This window comes from Natator depressus, chromosome 3, assembly GCF_965152275.1.
Source record: "Natator depressus isolate rNatDep1 chromosome 3, rNatDep2.hap1, whole genome shotgun sequence".
Classification (NCBI taxonomy): Eukaryota; Metazoa; Chordata; order Testudines; family Cheloniidae; genus Natator; species Natator depressus.
The window spans coordinates 84,197,816-84,218,283 of NC_134236.1; the positions used below are offsets into that span (position 1 = coordinate 84,197,816).

Consider the following 20,468-nt stretch of genomic DNA (forward strand, 5'->3'; position numbering starts at 1 on the left):
GAACCAGTGTTCCCTCTAATTTTCCCCACACATGTGCGGAACAGATTTTATTATGTGCCCCAATATGGAGGTGTTGTGTGACACATCACCTTCATATTGGTGCACATAACAAAATTAATGTGGTGGAGGTGGGGCCGAGGGGTTCAGAGTGTGGGAGAGGGCTCAGGGTTGGGGTGCAGGGGTTAAGGGCTCCGGCTGGGGCTGTAGGTTCTGGGGTGGAGCCAGGGATGAGGCATTTGGGGTGCAAGAGGGTGCTCCGTGGCTACGGCAGGGAGAGAGGACTTCTCCCCCCTCCCCACAGCAGCTCCAGGGCTGGGGCTACGGGATAGGTGGCCCTCCCCCGGCCGTGGCAGGTCCGAGCTAGGGGAGGGGCGCCCCTCTCCCAGCCAGGGCAGGTCCCCGCTAGGAAAGTTCCCTGAGCGCCTGCGCAGCACTAAATAGGCTTAAACATTCAGCTGGCAAAATACATTCAGCGGGAAGTTCAATGAAGAATTTTTTCCAGCATGATGTTTGATACTCAGACTCAGGATCACAGAGAGACAGACCCACAAACAGGAGAAGGACCTATAGGGGAAGGACATGCAGCTGAGAACATCCTACTGCTAACTACCGAAATCCAAAAGGAAGTGAAGAAAACAATTATGGTTTCCAGTCAGTCTGCAGTATGTATGATTTAAAATGATCATATAATTTAGAAAGTCCTGCTACAAAGCACAATGCTTGTATCATAGTATGGATTTTTAAACCAACAAAAACAGTTATGTTAAGTTATAAAGTATTAAAATAGATGCATAGGGCAGTGGATCTCAACCTTTCCAGACTACTGCACCTCTTTCAGGAGCCTGATTTGTCTTGCGTACCCCAGGTTTCACCTCACTTAAAAACTACTTGCTTACAAAAAAATCAGACCAAAAAAAAAAAAAGTGTCCCAGCACACTACTACTTTAAAATTACTTCCTTTCTTATATTTACCATATAATTATAAAATCAATTGGACTATAAATATTGTACTTACATTTCAGTGTATAGTATATAGAGCAGTATAAACAAGTCTATATGAAATTTTAATTTGTACTGATTTTGCTAGTGCTTTTTGTGTAGCCTGTTGTAAAAGTAGGTAAATATCTAGATGAGTTGATGTACCGCCCCGGAAGACCTCTGCGTACCCCTAGGGGTACAAATACCCTTGGTTGAGAACCATTACATAGGGGATCAAAAACCTATTTTAAGAACAGAGCATCAGCCCAGCTTGTTAGTGGATAACACCCAGACTCCGGCATACAACACTGAAATTTACACTTCGGATCCACAAGAGACAGGACTGGAGACAGTGTGTGTTCAGTCTCCAAATGGAGCTGGACTTTAGTAAAATAAACTGTTCCAAGAGGTAAAAGACATGGGATTCTGATGACTGGTCCTGTGGTCCTTGCAGGCCAAGGTCAGGGCCCAAACTTCTGCACCCTCTTTTCCCCTCATCGGTGGAAGCAAGGGGATAGGACTCAGAGTAAGTTACGTCCAGAGCAGTAGGCTCAGGAGAACCTACCCTGAATTATAGGATATAAGAATGGGTGACCGGCAGGTAGCACCCCTCCCCTCTATTTAAGTTTAATAAGAGTTTTGGCCTGCTGCTTTTCTTGTGTCTGTCCTCATTTTGCGCCTCAATTAACTATGCTACTTTTTTCAACCTAACACTGTAGAGCAATGATGGTATCACCAGGTGGGTGGGTATTGTAGTTTTAAGAATGTTTGATAGAGATCCTGTATGTGTTTGTCGGTCTGCGGGATTGGAGCAAATGCGGTTGTATCTTAGAGCTTGGCTGTAGACAATGGATCGTGTGATGTGGTCTGGATGAAAGCTGGAGGCATGCGATCAGTAGGTTTCTGGAATAGGGTGGCGTTTATGTGACCATCGCAACTCTGACCCCATATTCTACAGGCCATTACCCTCTGATCCCACTGAGGGTTAGCAAAAGAAGAAACCAACTAAAACCTCTCCAGCGCATCAAGAATCCATCAAGGATCTGTCAAGCATTCTTAAAACCACAATACCCACCTGGGGAAGTGAAGAAACAGATTGACAGAGCCAGAAGGGTACCCAGAAGTCACCTACTATAGGACAGGCCCAAGAAAGTAACTGAACGCCACTAGCCATCACCTACAGCCCCCAACTAAAACCTCTCCAGCGCATCAAGGATCTACAACCTATCCTGAAAGACGATCCCTCTCTCTCAGACTTTGGGAGACAGGCCAGTCCTCGCTTACAGACAGCCTCCCAACCTGAAGCAAATACTCACCAGCAATTACACACCACACAACAAAAAACACTAACCCAGGAACCAAACCCTGCAACAAACCTTGTTTTCATCTCTGTCCACATCTATTCAAGGGACACCAAAGGACCTAACCACATCAGCCACTCCATCAGGGGCTCGTTCACCCCAGTGTGACATATGCCATCATGTGCCAGCAATGCCTCTCTGCCATGTACATTGGCCAAACTCGACAGTCTCTACGCAAAAGAATATATGGACACAAATCAGACATCAAGAATGTAACATTCAAAAACCAGTAGGAGAACACTTCAATCTCCCTGGACACTCAAACAGACTTAAAAGTGGCAATTCTTCAACAAAAAAAACTTTAAAAAAAAACAGACTTTGACGAGAAACTGCAGAAATGGAATTAATTTGCAAACTGGACACCATCAAATTAGGCCTGAATAAAGATTGGGAATGGATGGGTCACTACAAAAAGTAATTTTCCCTCTACTGAAACTCACACCTTCTTGTCAACTGTTGGAAATGGGTGACATCCACCTTGATTGCATTGGCCTCGTTAGCACTAACCCCCCATTTGGTAAGGCAACTCCCATCTTTTCATGTGCTGTATTTTTCACTCCATGCATCTGATGAAGTGGGTTTTAGCCCATGAAAGCTTATGCCCAAATAAATGTGTTAGTCTTTAAGGTGCCACAAGGACTCCTCGTTGTTTTTGCTGATATAGACTAACACGGCTACCACTCTGAAACCTTCTTTAGCTGTGAACAAACTTACTGGAACACATGTAATATAACACCATATTTTTTTTTTTAAAAAAAGTTTAGGACATTTAGTATGTACAGGAAAAAATATTCTGACCTCCTCCACTATTTTGCTATCCCACAGTGGTCATCTCTGAGCTATGAAACCAGAATCAGTATTCTTCCAGTAGACTTATTTCAGAGGGATGGAGGCAACCCAAATAGACTGAAAAAGCCAGGAGCTAAAAGAAAAAGACTACTGCAAGTTTCTTTGATATTTGTTTGGCAGTTTTGTGAAAAGTTGATTTAATTTTCCATCTATTTTTGGTCCATCATTCATGAAGATGTACCTTTTTATATTTAAAACTGGGAGTCTGTGGATTTGTATTTAATACTTTGTATATGATGAGTGATTGACTGTGCCTCTTTGAAAGGGAAAGGGTGATGCAAATGATCCAAACACCTACTGGTGTTAAGTTCACCTCTCGAGGACTTTTACAGAGTTTTGGAGGCAAGGTTTTTTGTTGAGCTATTCCATTTTAGAACTAAGATGTTAAAGGTGAACACTGACTTGTTAGCTAAATACTGATTTACTGATAGGGGTTCAGACCTTAATACTACCCAGGTTAAAGCAGCATTTTAGCAAAAAGTTAGGAATCAGAATGGCAAAATGACCTTTACTCTTTTTATTTGAGGCCTGGTATACACTGAAAAGTAGCATCAGCATAGCTGTGTCTGTCAGGGATATCAAAAAAAAACCTACACCCCAACAGACATAACTATGCTGACAATCCCCATGTAGACAGTTATATCAACAGAAGAGAGCTCAACATCAATACAGCTACCTTCAGGCTGGTCTACACTAAAAAATTACATCTGCATAGCTACATCCCTAAGACGTAGCAATGCTGATCTAATGCCCTCTTGTGTAGGCAGTACTAAATCAATGGAATAATTCTTTTCTCAACCTATCCACGGTCTCTCTGGGAGATGAACTAGCTACAGCAAATAGGAGAACCCCTGCCATCAGTGTAGGAAGTGTCTACACTGAAGTGCTACTGCAGCTATGCCACTGTAGCAGGTTAAGTGTAGATATAGCCTTTATTTGGTGAGTTTATTGTCCTTCACCTACAGAACACCACCTTCTGTCTGCATAGTCTACATCTACACTACATGGCTATGCCAATATAGTCTCTATAGTGTAGACACCTGGATGCAGTCATTCCCGATACTGAAGATTCAGGGTTTGAGCATTTCAAATAGGATGGTGAATACAGTCTCTGTATAAATTAATTCTGTTTGAGATTATGAACTCTGTTTAAGCCCTTATGATTATCTGTATTGTGTTCTTTCCCTCATACTTCTTGTGCTAAGGAGACAGGTGAAATGACACCCTGATGTCTTTGAATGAGACAGTAGTTAAGGGCTATCAGCCAATAAGGGCTGTTATGAAGGGGACAGTGATCAATTGTTTTCTAGGTCCACTGAAGGTAGGACAAGAAATAATGGGCTTAAACTCAAGTTAGATAGTAGGAAAACTTTAACTATAAGGGTAGTTAAACTCTGGAATAGGCTTCCAATAGCTTGTGGAATCCCCATCACTGGAAGTTTTAAGAACAGGTTGGACAAACACCTGTCAGGAATGATCTAGGTTTACTTGGTCCTGCCACAGCACAGGGGGCTGGACTTGATGACCTTTCAATGTCCCTTCCAGCTCTGCATTTCTATGATTCTGTTAAATAGCACATGCTCAAACAGAACAATGGGATGGCTGACACCTAGGAAAACCAGTTCTATCCAGATTTCTAGAGGAGAAGAAACAGAACTTCCCCAGAAGAACAAAGACTGGAGGTTTGACACAGACTTCTAAAAGCACAAAATGCTGAGAAGCTGGAGAGGGACTCAGAGAAACACAAAGGAGCAGAAAGAAAAGGAGTACTTGTGGCACCTTAGAGATTAACCAATTTATTTGAGCATAAGCTTTCGTGAGCTACAGCTCACTTCATCGGATGCAGCTGTAGCTCACGAAAGCTTATGCTCAAATAAATTGGTTAGACTCTAAGGTGCCACAAGTACTCCTTTTCTTTTTGCGAATACAGACTAACACAGCTGTTACTCTGAAACAAAGGAGCAGGTTACTGGATTGACGGGGAATCTTTTTAACTGCCAGACCACAGGACTCTGACTGCAAGAGTCAGACTGACTCCATGTTCCCAAGAAGAAATCACATGTATGATGGAGAGAGAAAGGGAAGGATTCCGGACTCCTTAGAAAACTGATTTAATCCCAAAGAACACTCTAGAGTGGTGAGACAACTGAGGTAGGGAACTGCATTCAGGCATTTCTTATTTTGCTCTAGTGCTGCCTAAAGCTAAGACTGATTGTGTTAGAAATCCTATGCAAAATCTATTTGCTTCAGGTATGAGGGGTAAGCTTTGAAGGGGTAAGCTTCAAACCAGAGTGCCCACAAGGTTGGAGCTCTGGTGTAATAAAGCTAGTGGAGAGCCTGAGGGAGCCAGCACTAATCTCAGAGCCTAAAAAGTGAAGTTTCAGCTCTCCAGCTGGGGAGGCTAAACAGACGATCTGTACCTGTAGGCACACTCTGAGATGCTAAATCAGAGGTAGTGCCTGGACTCTACTCAGGCTCAGCAAGCCAAAAGTACACAGGTCCAGTGCTGTGATCCAAACAGCCATCCAAGTCAGCATCCTGCAGGGAGAACATGACCAGAGCTCTGTATTTTTGAGTCTACAGACCTCTTAAACATTAGCTCGTAAAGGTCTACATTTTATCTCGAAGCTCAGATAACACTTATAAATTAGGATTTTTTTTAATTAAGTCTACTAATCCACTTTGTCTGCAGTTGAGCTGGGTAGCTGAACAATCAGATCAGTAACAGATGAGGAAAGGTTTATGCTTCCTGTTCTCAGATGTTTTTGTACAGCTAAACAAAAACAAAAACAAAACCACCAGCAGATGCTCCCTCCTCCACTTTTTGGATACAAAAGGTCCCAACTATGAGAAGCTCTAGACTGATCAAAATTGCAGAAGAACAGTTTTCTAGCTCTAGCTACCCTTCATGCTCATCAGAACTACTAATCAAAACAAAACAGGATAGTTAGCAATGGCCACTTCATAGAAAAATATGCTAGGATGCTGGCACAGAAAATTTTGGAAGGATTTCCCACAGAAGCAGTATTACAACAGGTCCCACGGTTTAATTTACAATGTTTTGTAAAGAGTGTATGGAATTTCTTTGAATAAAAGGCAAGCATATCTTTGTACCATTCAGTCATCCTAATGATGAAATCAATTCTACATTAGAATAACTTGACAAGAGAAGCTGCTAGAGCAGTATCAGACAGGTAGCCGTGTTAGTCTGGATCTGTAAAAGCAGCAGAGTCCTGTGGCACTGTTGTACCAATAAATTAAAAACCAGCAGGATCTTATTAAAGGGAAAAAGGCAAAATACCACATTTATTGTGAATACAGAAAGAATCCTAGTAAGCAGTTAGTTATAGCTATAACATTCCATTCAATCTCATTTATTCACACATTCATTCATTCATTCACACACACACACACACAGGTTCTGCAAGGTTATCATCATAGTTACCAGCCTTAGAGTTGCTCATGCCAAGCCACTGGCCAGGTGGCTTGGACATGAGGAGGGAGCAAGGCCTTGTCAGATGCTCATCTGATGCTCCTGGAAGTTGGTTTGCAGAATCAGACCCCCAAAGTTCTCATTTTTTAGAGTCTATTTTTATCTATTTTTATAGGAATTTCTTCCTATGCCAGTCTATGGGAATTGCTTCATCATGCTGTTGCTGAATCAATCAGCAGATAGCACATTCCTGACGGCTCCGTGCTGCTAGATGTTACCTTGTTCTTTGGTTCTCCCATTCTTGAGGCTGTTGGGTGGATTCCAGTCTGCCCTCCGGGGGTCCTCTGGTTATTTCCACTTGACGCCTTCTTCAGCTGATGGACACTGCATTCTTAGGCTGGCACCTCCCTGATCATTCAGTTATTATCCACACCAAGCATCCATCCACATGCATCCTCTAGCTCTATTTTAATCACAATTGTTAATACAACAAAAAGGCGGGGAGTCTCTGGGTGCCGGTTCTGTTGTTACAGAGTATTGCTTTGAGTCTCTCTCTCTGTGAATTGCTTTGAGAACAGACTGTCTTAGAATGTACTAACGCAATTAGCAGCTTGCAAGTTTCACACATAGAGGGAGAGAAACAGTACCAAAAACCAAGAGACCTCTTAATTAGTAATACCCTGGAATTTAAACTATGGGGAATCAAACTCATTTGTGATTTTAATACAGAACTTCTTTAATATGATCCAACATAATCCCCCTTTTGACACTAAGATTTATAATCGTCAGTGTCACTTTCTATGTAGCCTATTCAAAAGAAGGTACTGTCCCTGACCTGGGAGAACTCTGAGGCCAATCAGAGCTGGAGGGGTTTCAGTCCAAGTCTGGCGTGATGGACCACGTATGTGCACACCGATGTGTGTCCCAAGAACTGGAGGCATGCTCGGGCTGTTGCCACCAGAAACCTGGTGACCGTGTCGATGAGCCCCTTCAGGGTCTTGAACCTGTCCAGTGGGAGGGAGGCTCTGGCCGACGAGGCATCCATATATCAGGAGCGCCCTGATAAACTCTATGCGTTGAACCGAGATTAACGTGGACTTGGTGTTGTTTACTAACAGGCCCAAAGCGGTGCACGTGGACAGGAGGAGCATCACGTGATCCCTCACCTGCAACCGGGAGCTGCCCTTGACCAGCCAATCGTTCGAACAGGGAAAGATCTGGACCCCCTGGCACCTGAGGTAGGCCACTACCACCGACATACATTTTGTAAATACCCTGGGGGCAGTGGACAGGCCAAACGGGAGGACCATAAATTGGTAGTGATTCTGCACCACCACAAAACAAAGGAAGCATCTGTGCCCCTCAAATATATGAATGTGGAAGTATCCGTCCTCCCACAGGATGGAGGGGGGTGGGGCTGTAATCGCCTCATCTAGGGAGGGCAAGGAGTCCGGTGCGGTACTCTGGGTGTCTGCTGGCACTGGAGGGTGCACCACCTGGTCGGTCTCCAGGCATGGTGCCAAGGATGTACGTCCCACCGACTCCTTCCTCAGAGGTCTGGAGAGGGAGGCTGATGGTCCTTCTGAGGCTCCAGCCACCGAGCAAGCCCCCACCAGGTGGCTCCCGACGAAGCCCAACGCCCACTGGTATCATTGGGCCGGCCACGGTGCCCGGTGCCACTGCACCTCCTGTGACACTGGCAGAGCCAGTTGTTTGGCCTGGCCCATCGATGGATGACTACGACTGGAGGCTGGGCTGACGTACGACCTGCCACCATCCCCGGACCAGGAGGAGCGGCGGTGCCGGGAGCGATGCCGACCACGGGACCGCAACCCCGACGTGGAGGTCTGGTACCATCGGTAACAGCTGCTCTGCAATTGGCTCCAACGGGCAGACCCACGATGGCGAGACTACAGCGATGGATGCCCGGGGCTGCAGAGGTGATGTCTTGGAGCGGGATTCCGAGTGGGAACGGTGTCAACATCCATGTCATGAACGGCTGCGATAACCCCAGATTTGGCGAAATCTGCCTCAGTCCTGTCGATATTCGCTCCTCGAGGTGGAGCGCTGCTGAGAGTCTTGGTCAGATAGAACCCAACCAGACAGTCTGGTGGGAGTCGAGGGCGATCCACGTGGACTTTGCCCTGAATGGTCGCGGGGCAGCAAACGGCATCGGGAACTTTCCCTTGACCGAGACCAGTACCGAGCCGGGGGCGACTGTGGTGATCCCAGCAGCGGCTTGCCTCTGGAGCATGGAGCCAACATTAGCGGTGCTCCTGGTACCAGCATGGACATAACATCCTGGGCCACCTGCAGGGCCTCCAGTGTGGAGAGCACCCAGACATCCGGGGAGGCCTGCGCCGAATGAGTCGGGCTACTCTGCTCGACTTGAGTCGGAGGCCTAGAGGCCCGTGGGGATCGAGGACTGCCCCACATGGGTCTAGCCTCTGTCCCGGGTTTACTTCGGTGCCGCTGTGAAGAAGGTGTCTTTCTAGCCTTCTTGGTGTGCCCCGTGAACGGGGAGCAGTGCTGACTGGTCGATGGCACCGGAGGGTCGGCATGCACCGACACAGCAGTGCCAACTCGGAGTGGCGCACTGGAGTCAGGATCAGCGCCAACTCCATCAGAATGGCCCGGAGACTAATGTCCCTTTCTCTCTTGGTCCAAGGCTTAAATGACTTGCAAATCTTGCAACGATCACTGGTATGGGCTTCTCCCAAACAGCACAGACAGTCTCCGTGCAGGTCACTCCTTGCAGAGATCGCCCACAAGTGTTGCGCAACTTAAAACCTGGGGCGCAGGGCATGCCCCGGCCCAGGCACTCTAACTAACTGAACTAACTAAACAGCTAACTAACTACAGGTACCAAACATTGAACGAACAAGCAGTTCTGGGGACAAGCTACAGCAAAGCTGAAGCAGAGTAGTTCCAACATACCTTCACTAGCAGCAAGAAGGAACTGAGGGTGGGGGGGGGGGGGGAGCATGCAGCTCCCCTTATACCCCACCAGGGAGGTGGCACTCCAGGAGTCGCTGGGGCACTCCCCCCCTATGGGTACTGCTAGGGGAAAAAACTTCCGGCACCGGTGCACGTGGCGAGCATGCATACCTATTGTGGAATAGACATGAGCAATCACTCAAAGAATATCAAGTCATGGTGAAATAAAATGCAGCCACAAAACTTTACTCTGCACTAATTCATTCCACAATTAACTTAATCCACTTCCAAAGTAGATTATACAATTTGCACTAACTGGCAATATAATTTACAGGATGGGATGGTATTGTGTACACAGTGGTAATTTTTTATTAAAAAACAAACCCAAGACACTTCACAAAAATCTCCCTGTGTAGACAAGTCCTAAGGAAAACTCTCCAAAGTAAGACACATGCCTGACATACTTCTCTTATGCAAGCAAACACTCCATACACAAGCATAATACAAGAGACCTTTATGACCCCCTTGATGCTAATTAATTTGCTTCATCTAGTAAATGAGAAACTTTACCTATCTCACGAAGCAGACTGATGTTGGTAAAGAGATTTAGAAGCTTCTCTCCACCAGGAAGATTAAGATCACTACCAGATAATACTTGTAGTCTCTCCCAGCCTCAGAAACAGGAGATCTCATTTAGGCAAGTCATATCTTGTCTTCAATACTCCTTTCAGTACTGATAAGCATGAAGAGCACCCAACAAAGCAAATATTGGTGCAAGTATTTTCAGCTTTAGCATATGGATGGAATGACAACTGGACTTTTTAGGAGAGGCTCCAATAGCAGGCAACTAATTCCCTTCCCTGGCCACTTTGAATGATTGGGAAGACACAGAAAATACATTCAAAGTGGTTTGGCAGAAGAGAATGCAGAAAAAAATCAAAATACATATGTTAATTTACTAAACAGTGAAGTACTAAGTGAACAGAAGTTGTGCTGGATTCTTTTTACATGTTTGATCTGTAAAGAGATTAGCATTTACCAGGTGGGTTTGTTTTTTATCCTAGAAAAAGAGGATACGTAAACAAATCCTTCCTGAATAGATTATGAATTTAATCTGAGGGAAGCTTCCACTATTACTGAATGACTGCAAGCATCGTATGGAAACATGAAAATATTTTACAGTACAATCAGTGCTTAATTTGTGCCATGGCTGAGCCCCGGCACTTCTTGGCTTGGCAGTACATAGCCCCAGCACCTCTGGGCTTGCCACACTAATAATGGAAGTAAAAAAATTGCTTGAGCCCAGGCACCTCTTTCATTACAAATTAAGCATTAAATATCATGCAGTAGTAGGGTCAATTTAAACTACCCAAATAATATACTGAAATACTCTAAAGGAAAATCCTGTTGTCCAGCAACAACACTTATCTTTTATCTACCACTTTTCATTAAAGCTCAGTGTTTAACAAGCATCATTACCCTTATCTTGCATAGGGGAAATTGAGGCAGAGTGGTTTGCCTAAGGTTACACAGTAAGCCACTGAAAGAGTTTGGAATAGAACCAAGGTCTCCTGAATCCTGTTCTAGCACCATATTCTCTGGGTGAAACTGCCTTGACAACCAAAGACCCAGTCCAGGAATGTTATTTACCCCCTGTAAGCCAAGCTTACATGGTGCAATGAGTGGCCAGCACATCTGAACTGCTCAAAGTAAATGAGAATGACAACTGTTTACCTTGGCACCACAGGAGAAATCTAGCAACAGGTAAGGTGAACACTTCTTTTTCTGATGTTCAATAGAACCTGAGAGGTAACATCCTTCAGTAAGAGTGTCAATGCCTGAGATGATGGGCAATAACCCTGGTCGGGGCTCTAAGGGTATGTTGATTTGTTCCTGTGTTAGCATAGGGAGTGTCCTGAGTAGATGGTGCAGTTTCTTAGTGTATTCCTCAATGGGACCTGAGGAAAGTGGCCTGTAGAATCTGGTAGTGGAGAGTTGCCTTAGCCTCCTTTTGGTAGTCAGACCTGTTCATGACGACAACAGCACCTCTTTTATCAGCCTCTTTGATTATAATGTCTGGGTTGTTTCTGAGGCTGGAGATGGCATTGCGTTCTGCACAACTTAGGTTATGAGGCAACACTAACACAGGAAGAAATCAACCCTTAGAGCCCCAACCGGGGTTATTCTATCTACTACCCAAGATCCACAAACCCAAAAATCCTGGACACCCCATCATCTCAGGCATTGGCACTCTCACTGAAGGACTGTCCGGATATGTGGACAGTCTACTCAGATCCTACGCCACCAGCACCCCCAGCTATCTCCATGACACCACTGATTTCCTGAGAAAACTACAATGCATTGGTGATCTTCCAGAAAACACCATCCTAGCCACCATGGATGTAGAGACTCTCTATACAAACATCCCACACAAGATGGAATACAAACAGTCAGGAACAGTATCCCTGATGATGCCACCGCACAACTGGTTACTGAGCTCTGTGACTTTATCCTCACACACAATTATTTCAAAATTTGGTGACAATATATACCTCCAGACCAGTGGCACTGCTATGGGCACCCACATGGCCTGTCATAAATATAAAGGGAAGGGTAACCACCTTTCTGTATACAGAACCATAAAATCCCTCCTGGCCAGAGGCAAAACTCTTTCACCTGTAAAGGGTTAAGAAGCTAGGATAACCTCGCTGGCACCTGACCAAAATGACCAATGAGGAGACAAGTTACTTTCAAAGCTGGAGGTGGGGGGAACCAAGGGGCTGTCTGATGCTTTTGCCGGGACCAGCTCAGGAATGCTCTTCAGAACTTCTGTTAAGTTAGTAAGTAATCTAGCTAGAAATGCGTTAGATTTCCTTTTGTTTAAATGACTGGTAAATAAGCTGTGCTGAATGGAATGTAGATTCCTGTTTGTGTGTCTTTTTATAACTTAAGGTTTTGCCTAGAGGGATTCTCTATGTTTTGAATCTGATTACCCTGTAAGGTATTTACCATCCTAATTTTACAGAGGTGATCCTTTTACTTTTTCTTTAATTAAAATTCTTCTTTTAAGAACCTGATTGCTTTTCATTGTTCTTAAGATCCAAGGGTTTGGGTCTGTGTTCACCTATGTAAATTGGTGAGGATTTTTATCAAGCCTTCCCCAGGAAAGGGGGTGTAGGGTTTGGGGGGGATATTTTAGGGGGGGAGGATGTCTCCAAGTGGGCTCTTTCCCTGTTCTTTATTTAACACACTTGATGGTAGCAGCATAGGGTTCAAGGACAAGGCAAAGTTTATACCTTGAGGAAGTTTTTAACCTAAGCTGGTAAGAAGAAGCTTAGGGGGGGTCTTTCATGCAGGTCCCCACATCTGTACCCAGTTCAGAGTGGGGAAGGAACCTTGACAGCCCCACAACATTTTTATGGCTGACCTGGAACAATGCTTCTTCAGCTCTTGTCCATTCATGCCCCTTCTCTACCTACGATACATTGATGACATCTTCATCGTCTAGACCCACGGGAAAGAAACCCTGGAAGAAGTCCACCACAATTTCAATAGCTTCAACCCCACCATCAACCTCAGCCTGGACCAATCTACACGGGAGGTCCATTTCCTAGACACCACGGTACAAATAAGTGACAGTCACTTTAACACCACCCTATACCGAAAACCCACGGACTGCTATGCCTACCTTCATGCCTCCAGATTCCATCCCGGACACACCACACGATCCATTGTCTACAGCCAAGCGCCGAGGTACAACCGCATTTGCTCCAATCCCTCAGAAAGAGGCCAACACCTACAAGTTCTTCACCAAACATTCTCAAAACTACGATACCCACACGAGGAAATAAGGAAACAGATCACCAGAGCTAGACTTGTACCCAGAAGCCTCCTGCTGCGAGACAAGCCCAAGAAAGAAACCAACAGAACTCCACTGGCCATCACATACAGTCCTCAGCTCAAACCACTCCAATGCATCATCAGTGATCTACAACCCATTCTGGACAACGATCCCTCACTTTCACAGGCCTTGGGAGGCAGGCCAGTCCTTGCCCACAGACAACCCGCCAACCTGAAGCATATTCTCACCAGCAACTACACACCACACCATAATAACTCTAACTTAGGAACCAATCCATGCAACAAACCTTGATGCCAACTCTGCCCACATATCTATACCAGCGACACCATCACAGGACCTAACCAGATCAGCCACACCATCACCGGTTCATTCACCTGCACATCCACCAATGTGATATATGCCAGCAATGCCCCTCTGCTATGTACATTGGCCAAACTGGACAGTCCCTACGGAAAAGGATAAATGGACACAAATCAGGTATTAGGAACGGCAATATACAAAAACCTGTTGGAGAACACTTCAGCCTCCCTGGACACACAATAGCAGATGTAAAGGTAGCCATCCTGCAGCAAAAAAACTTCAGGACCAGACTTCAAAGAGAAACCACTGAGCTTCAGTTCATTTGCAAATTTGACACCATCGGCTCAGGATTAAACAAAGACTGTGAATCGTTAGCCAACTAAAAAAGCAGTTTCTCCTCCCTTGGCGTTCACACCTCAACTGCTAGAAGAGGGCCTCATCCTCCCTGACTGAACTAACCTCGTTATCCCTAGCCTGATTCTTGCTTGTATATTTATACCTGCCTCTGAAAATTTCTACTACATGCATCTGACGAAGCGGGTATTCACCCACGAAAGTTTATGCTCCAATACGTCTGTTAGTCTATAGGCTGCCACAGGACTCTTTGCCAGTATAAAGAAGTCACTGTACAAAATTTTAGTTTGTACTGACTTCGCTAGTGCTTTTTATGTAGCGTGTCATAAAATAAGACAAATATTTCAATGAGTTGATGTACCCTTGGAAGACCTCTGCGTATATCCAGGAGTACAGGTACCCCTGGATGAGAACCACAGACATACCTTAAGTCAACACAGCCCAAGGAAACAAGCCTCCCAGCCAAGGTCGAGACACTCTGGGCTAGCACTCTAAAACTCAGTGTGAAAAACAGCACTTTGAAGTTGTGGCTCCGGCTCGAAGCTCAGCCTCTGAAACCTACTGAGGGGGGATAGGTTTCAGAGCCGAAGCTGCAACTTCAAAGCACTGTCTACACATTTATTTTTAGAGCACTATCACCAGGCCCACCACCCAAGTCTGTTGAGCCAAACTGGGGGGCTTGCTGCTGCAAGCTATCTATCCCAGGTGCTATGGAGGAGGGAAAGGGCTGGGCATCTACTCCAGCTGCAGCCAGATACTCCCAGACCCATGCATGGGTCCGGGAGTAAGGGAACTTCCCATGCAGGGGTTGGGGAGAGAAAGGACTCTATTGAACATACTCCTCCCCATTTTTTGGCTCCATGCAGGGGCCTGGGGAAACCATGAGGTGTCTCTTCAGCACCCACCCACCCCCGTTATCAGTTTCCTGTTATCATGAACTATACAGAAGTCTCCCTCATCTTCCCACTCCACTAGGCTGCCCCACTCAGTGGGCTGAGAACAGAAGCAAAGGCTTGCCTAGATCTCCTACGCAGGGGTCCAGAAAGAAAAGATATCCTCCTGGCCCCAAACTCAAAAAACATCAGGTCTGTTGCTAAATTACTTGTAAATACTAGGGGAAACCATGCATGTGAGCTCCCTCCAAAACAGTTCATAGAGCAGTACAAATAATCACAAACAATACAGTGCAATTGACTATATGCAAAGAACTACAAATGCACAAAGTAACACCGAAAAAACTAAGCTTCTTTCAGATATATTAATCTTGGGTGTTTCTTGTAATGATAGTATGTAAAACATTCAGATGCAAACGTAATTCAAGATCATGTTGTTCCTCTAATATTTTTATTTAAACAGCAATGTTTTAATAAGAGTATTCCAGCTGGGTTGAAATCATTTCCTTTCTGTTACTGTCTACACTATATCTGGCTTCTGACTAGTCAGTTTCAAAGCAGAAAGAAAAGTGATTCAGTTTGCTAGTATTTTCCAGGTGACATGTCAATTCTCAGCAAGAACAAGCACTCGAATTAAGTTTGTTTGCAATAAAAGTTTGTGTGTCAAAAAAAGGGCTTCTTTCTTCTACTGAGTTTTCAGATTGTTGAACTAAGCAAAATAGGCGGAACTGTCTGATTAAGTACGTTCTCACATTACAACACGTCTTCTGCAACATACAAGATAAAAATTAAGATGCTGCAAATTAACATGTAAAATTAATTAGTAGGAATTTAAATTAACCATAGTAACTTCTTTAACACTTTGTCACAGACGAGAACATTAATGAAGCAAAAGAGAAAAGTTTTAAATAACTCTGAATTCATTTGTATTTGAAAGCAATTCTTTATAAAGAATGACTTCCATATTGTGCAGTACTATATCACTGGAGTTTAACAGGGAAATTAAGAACAGAGGTATCATTTCTGTCCTAAAATATGATTAATAGACCTTTTAATTCTATACTAGCTGAAGTGCAGATGCTATTCCTATAAAATGTCAAACCATTTTTAATGTCACTGAGCTATTTACCCCTTTGTTAATCTAAAAATAGCATGTTTCATAGGTAAACTGAATGTTTCATAAAGCATCTCTTTTTATCTTCATTGCAGAATGTAGCCGAATGGGGACTTGGGCCAAAATGGTGTTTGATGATGGGTATATAATGTTTTCCTTAGTTTCACAGCCAGCAAACCAGTCTACAAAATGGAAGAAATAATCCAGTCCTGATCTCCCAGCAATACTGTTCGATAACAGCTATGAGGGCAATGTTTTCCTATGAGTATTATACAATTTTGATGTGAAACTCATTATGGTTCATTCAGGGAGGCTGTTGTGGCCTCCCACACATCACTATTGGCCAACAGAGGCCATTTAGTGGCCTTTGCTCTGAAGTTTCATTAAAATCTACAGGTACTCCCACCAAATTCAATTTTTAGATTTAGATGAAAATAAAGAGCATCTCCCCAAGACTCCCCTCTAAACTATTAGTGGCTTCTTTAAGGGGCTGACAAGCTACTTAGATTTTCCACCTCACTTCCCCAAATTACTGCTTCAAAGATTAGAGACAGTAATAATCAAGCAGAAAAAGACCAAAAAGGTCAAATGTTTGCTGAAATCTAACAAAATTATGCATTGATTTATAGGCATAAAAAACGAATCAGAACACCAGGCTTCAAAGGTAATTACCAAAACATTGAAAAGAAAAACACTTGTAGAATAAATGAGAACAAAGAAGTGGGTATTTCACTTTCTCCTAAATTTGCTATGAGATCTTTATTGTAGCCTCTCTCTTTAGGAGCAAGCAGTCTGCTATCTTGTAGCCCTTACATTTATCATCCATTACCTATTTTTTTTAATCACAATAGCTTATATACGGTCATGTGACTTCTGGATATGGATCTATTACATCCAAACTGTTAGCGAACTGATAACATTCTGCCAGATAGTTTCTTGGCTTTTTAAAGTCCCACAGCAAAATCCCCAAACAAGTTTTCAATTTTCAAACACGTCAGAAACTTTCATAGTTCCATAACTTTTAAGGCCAGAAAGGACTATCAGATCACCTAGTCTAACCTCCTGTATACCTCAGGTCATAGAACTTCACCCAGTCATCCCTGTATTATGCCCAATAATTTGGGTTTCAGTAGAACAGATCTTCCAGAAAGGCAGTTAGTCTGGCTTCTTTCAATGGTTAATTACCCTCAGCGTTAAAAGGTTGGGCCTTATTCCTGATCTGAATTTCTTTACTGGGGAAAAATACTTAACAATATTTCAATCTTTCATCTTTGGATCTCATTTAGTTTATCATTAAAAAAATAAGTGTTAATATGAGGATATCTGAAAGTGATTCCTCATGCACCATCTTGGATTTATCATTTTGAATTTTGATTGCCAAAATGTTGCTTTGATATCCATATCAGCATGAGTTAGTCTGTATGCAAAAGATCACCTGGTCAGATAATTACACACCCTTGAAAAATGTAAACCAAGATTCCCTTTGTACTTAGTTCAAACTGTAACAAAAAACAAAACAAGAACGAGCTGAAGATAACATAGAAAAATGTTTTTGAAATTGTATTTTAATTTTGCAACTAAATTAATAAAAGTCTATGAATGCAATGAGAGAAAGGAGAAAAATCACAACACTGAGAGCCAGGAGATCTAGGTTCTAGGTCCAGCTCTGCCACAGATTTCCTTTGTGGCCTAGTTCATGCCACCTATATATTTGTGCCTCAATTTCTTCATCTGTAAAAAGGGAATAACTATCGCATAAAGGTAGTGTTTCTAAAGTGCTGCGATATCCTTTGGTGGAAGGATAACAACAATATTTACTAGCCATTTGTGAAGATTTCAGAAGAGTCAAAACAAAGAAACTATGAAAGTTTCTATTCTTAATATATCAGTTTTAGAGCTCAATCCCACTGGATACTGCAAGACCTTAACTTTCATGATAGAGGTTTAGTTTAGATCTTCCCAGGATCAAACCCTTGAGTCTTTGTGAATTTATCTGCCACCAACAATTAAGATTATTTCTATTGGGTTTGGGATTTGTATTTTCAGTTCTAACAAACTGACCTTACTAATCAAGATTACAGTTAGAGAATAAGCTTCAGAGGAGAAAGCATGTTTTTAAAGATCTTGATATATTCTAACAATCTTAAATCTGAGGTTTTCCCATACTAATCTTGTTTATTTTTAGTTGGCAAACATGTGAATCATTCTTGATTTTGTATTAATAAGACTGGCATAATCACAGCCCTGGTAACATCTGACAAATAGATTAAAATAACAATTCAGGCATATATTGAGTCCTGGAGGTACTTGTGTCCCAACAATAAACCCACTTTTCATTGTGAAAGTTTGCACAGGAATTCATTTGCAAAAGGAGATGATTATGTCCAAGAGACAGCACTTCTACTAATGACAGGTTTCAGGGTAACAGCCGTGTTAGTCTGTATTTGCAAAAAGAAAAGGAGTACTTGTGGCACCTTAGAGACTAACCAATTTATTTGAGCATAAGCTTCTGATGAAGTGAGCTGTAGCTCACGAAAGCTTATGCTCAAATAAATTGGTTAGTCTCTAAGGTGCCACAAGTACTCCTTTTCTTTTTGCACTTCTACTAAGAACGTTACATTTTCACATGGGGAGATTACTTCTTTATCAGTGTTACATACTCATTTGATACAACTAAACTTCGCCAGTATTTTGGCTATGTCTCAAGTTAAGATTATCAGCTGCAAAATAGTATTAAGAATTTAACAGTCATTCTATTAACAGCCTGAACATCACAACATAGTCTAGAGAGTCAAACACGAAAGCTTTCCTGTTTTTACAAGTGAAGATGCACTACTCCCTTATGTTATTTTCTGCATCATGATAACGCCAGTTACAAATGTGAGGAATTCTAAGACGCTTTAGAGATAAGAAGTTGGAGGGGTGTTTGCTGAAAGGAGCATTGACTCTTACCTGAACGTTTTTTAGGATAGACTCACTCTTCTCTCTCACGTCTCTAAAGGGGCATCTCTTGGAAAGCATGAGCAGGCGAGCCAGCATCTCATTCAATCTGTCCAGAGCTGTAGCAGAAGTCAAGCGTCCTTCCGATGACTCTGGAGGAGGATCCTCCTTTACAGGAGAAATTTGTGCTGTTCTCCGCAAAACAGCTTGCCGGATGTTTTCCAAGGCAGCGTCTCTGGTGCTGGCATCCCTGCTGCACAGCCCATCCCACCTCACCTCTCCCTCTCTCTCCTCCATCCTTCCTCGCTCTCTGAACGGCTCCAGGCCGCCCAAACCTTCACCAGCTTCGCCTTGTGTAGAAGTAACGACAACAGTTCTCGAGGAAAAATAAAGTGCGGGCCCAGCCCATGGATGTCACCACCAGCCCGCGGGCGTCCGCCGCTGTGTCACCTCTCGCCCTTAGAGCCGCCACGCCTCTCGCCTCCCCGGGCAGATGCTGCTCTCGGCGAAGGGGCCCCGGCCTCCCCTCACCATGGCAGCGCCGGGGCGAGAGCCGGCAGGTGAGGAGGGCTACGGAGCTTTGCTCTCGCTGGAGCCTGGGCAGCCCCCGCCAGCAATCAGCGCAGGGGGTTGCAATCAGCGCGCAGGGCTCGGCCCCCGCGGCTGCAGAGCCGGGGAGCTTCCCATAGGGAGAAGCGGGGCGTGGGGGCGCTGCCACCACCCTAGAGGGCACGTCCCGGCTCAGGCGGTTCAGCCCGAGGGTGGGGGCGGCTCCCGACCCCCGGGCAGGGCCGCCGCAGTCCCGTCCCGGGAACCGCTGGGCGCTCAGGCCGGGGCCCCCTCGGCGGCAGCAGCACCTGAAGCGAACTACACTGACCCCGCCCCCCTTGTGCCCCAGGCTCCGCTAGGAGAGCAGCGACAGACCACACCTACTGCCCGTCCTCCCTCCCGCCCGCCCGCAATGACAGCAGCTACTCCCAACCGTCGTCTAACTGTAAAATCCCAACCTGTCCCGTGCCCGCTTGGTGACAGACAAACCCTTTCAGCCAATCACGGTTCAGAGGCATAACTCGGAGCCAATCACGATGACGAAGAGATGGGGAATAACGCTGTTTGAGCCGCTCTCTGTTGCGAGGGCTACTGGGATTTGTAGTCCAGCCGAACTCTGATGCCTATTGACTAAAACTACAACTCCCAGCAGGCAATGTGCATAGCCCGGCCATGGCCTGGAGGCGGGGAAGAGGGCTGGGTATTGGGTAATAGTTTCCCGCGCTGGTCCCGTTGTGTCAGGGAGATCACAAGGATCAATGCAAATCCAGTTCCAGTGCTCCTACCTCCTCTATACCCAGTGTCATGGCAAGGGTCTGGTAGACAGGGCTTTGTGACATTTGACAAGTCACTTTACCTTTCCATGCCTGTGTCCTCATCTCTGCCCCCCTCCAACCTC

The 20,468-nt window shown here is 44.5% G+C and overlaps 1 protein-coding gene across 3 annotated transcripts in view; it reads right to left on the reverse strand.

Annotated features, from left to right (window-relative positions):
- The window catches only part of SESN1 (sestrin 1), a 137,892-nt gene extending 118,140 nt beyond the window's left edge, over positions 1-19,752 (reverse strand). The window contains exon 1 of one of the 3 annotated variants that reach the window (XM_074948209.1): positions 19,034-19,752. In XM_074948209.1, the coding sequence (XP_074804310.1) occupies positions 19,034-19,318 (285 nt within the window). In that variant the 5' untranslated portion in view covers positions 19,319-19,752. The remainder of the gene's footprint in view (positions 1-19,033) is intronic. The other 2 variants (XM_074948206.1, XM_074948208.1) reach the window with 2 other exon arrangements.
- Positions 19,753-20,468: the final 716 nt, after the last annotated feature.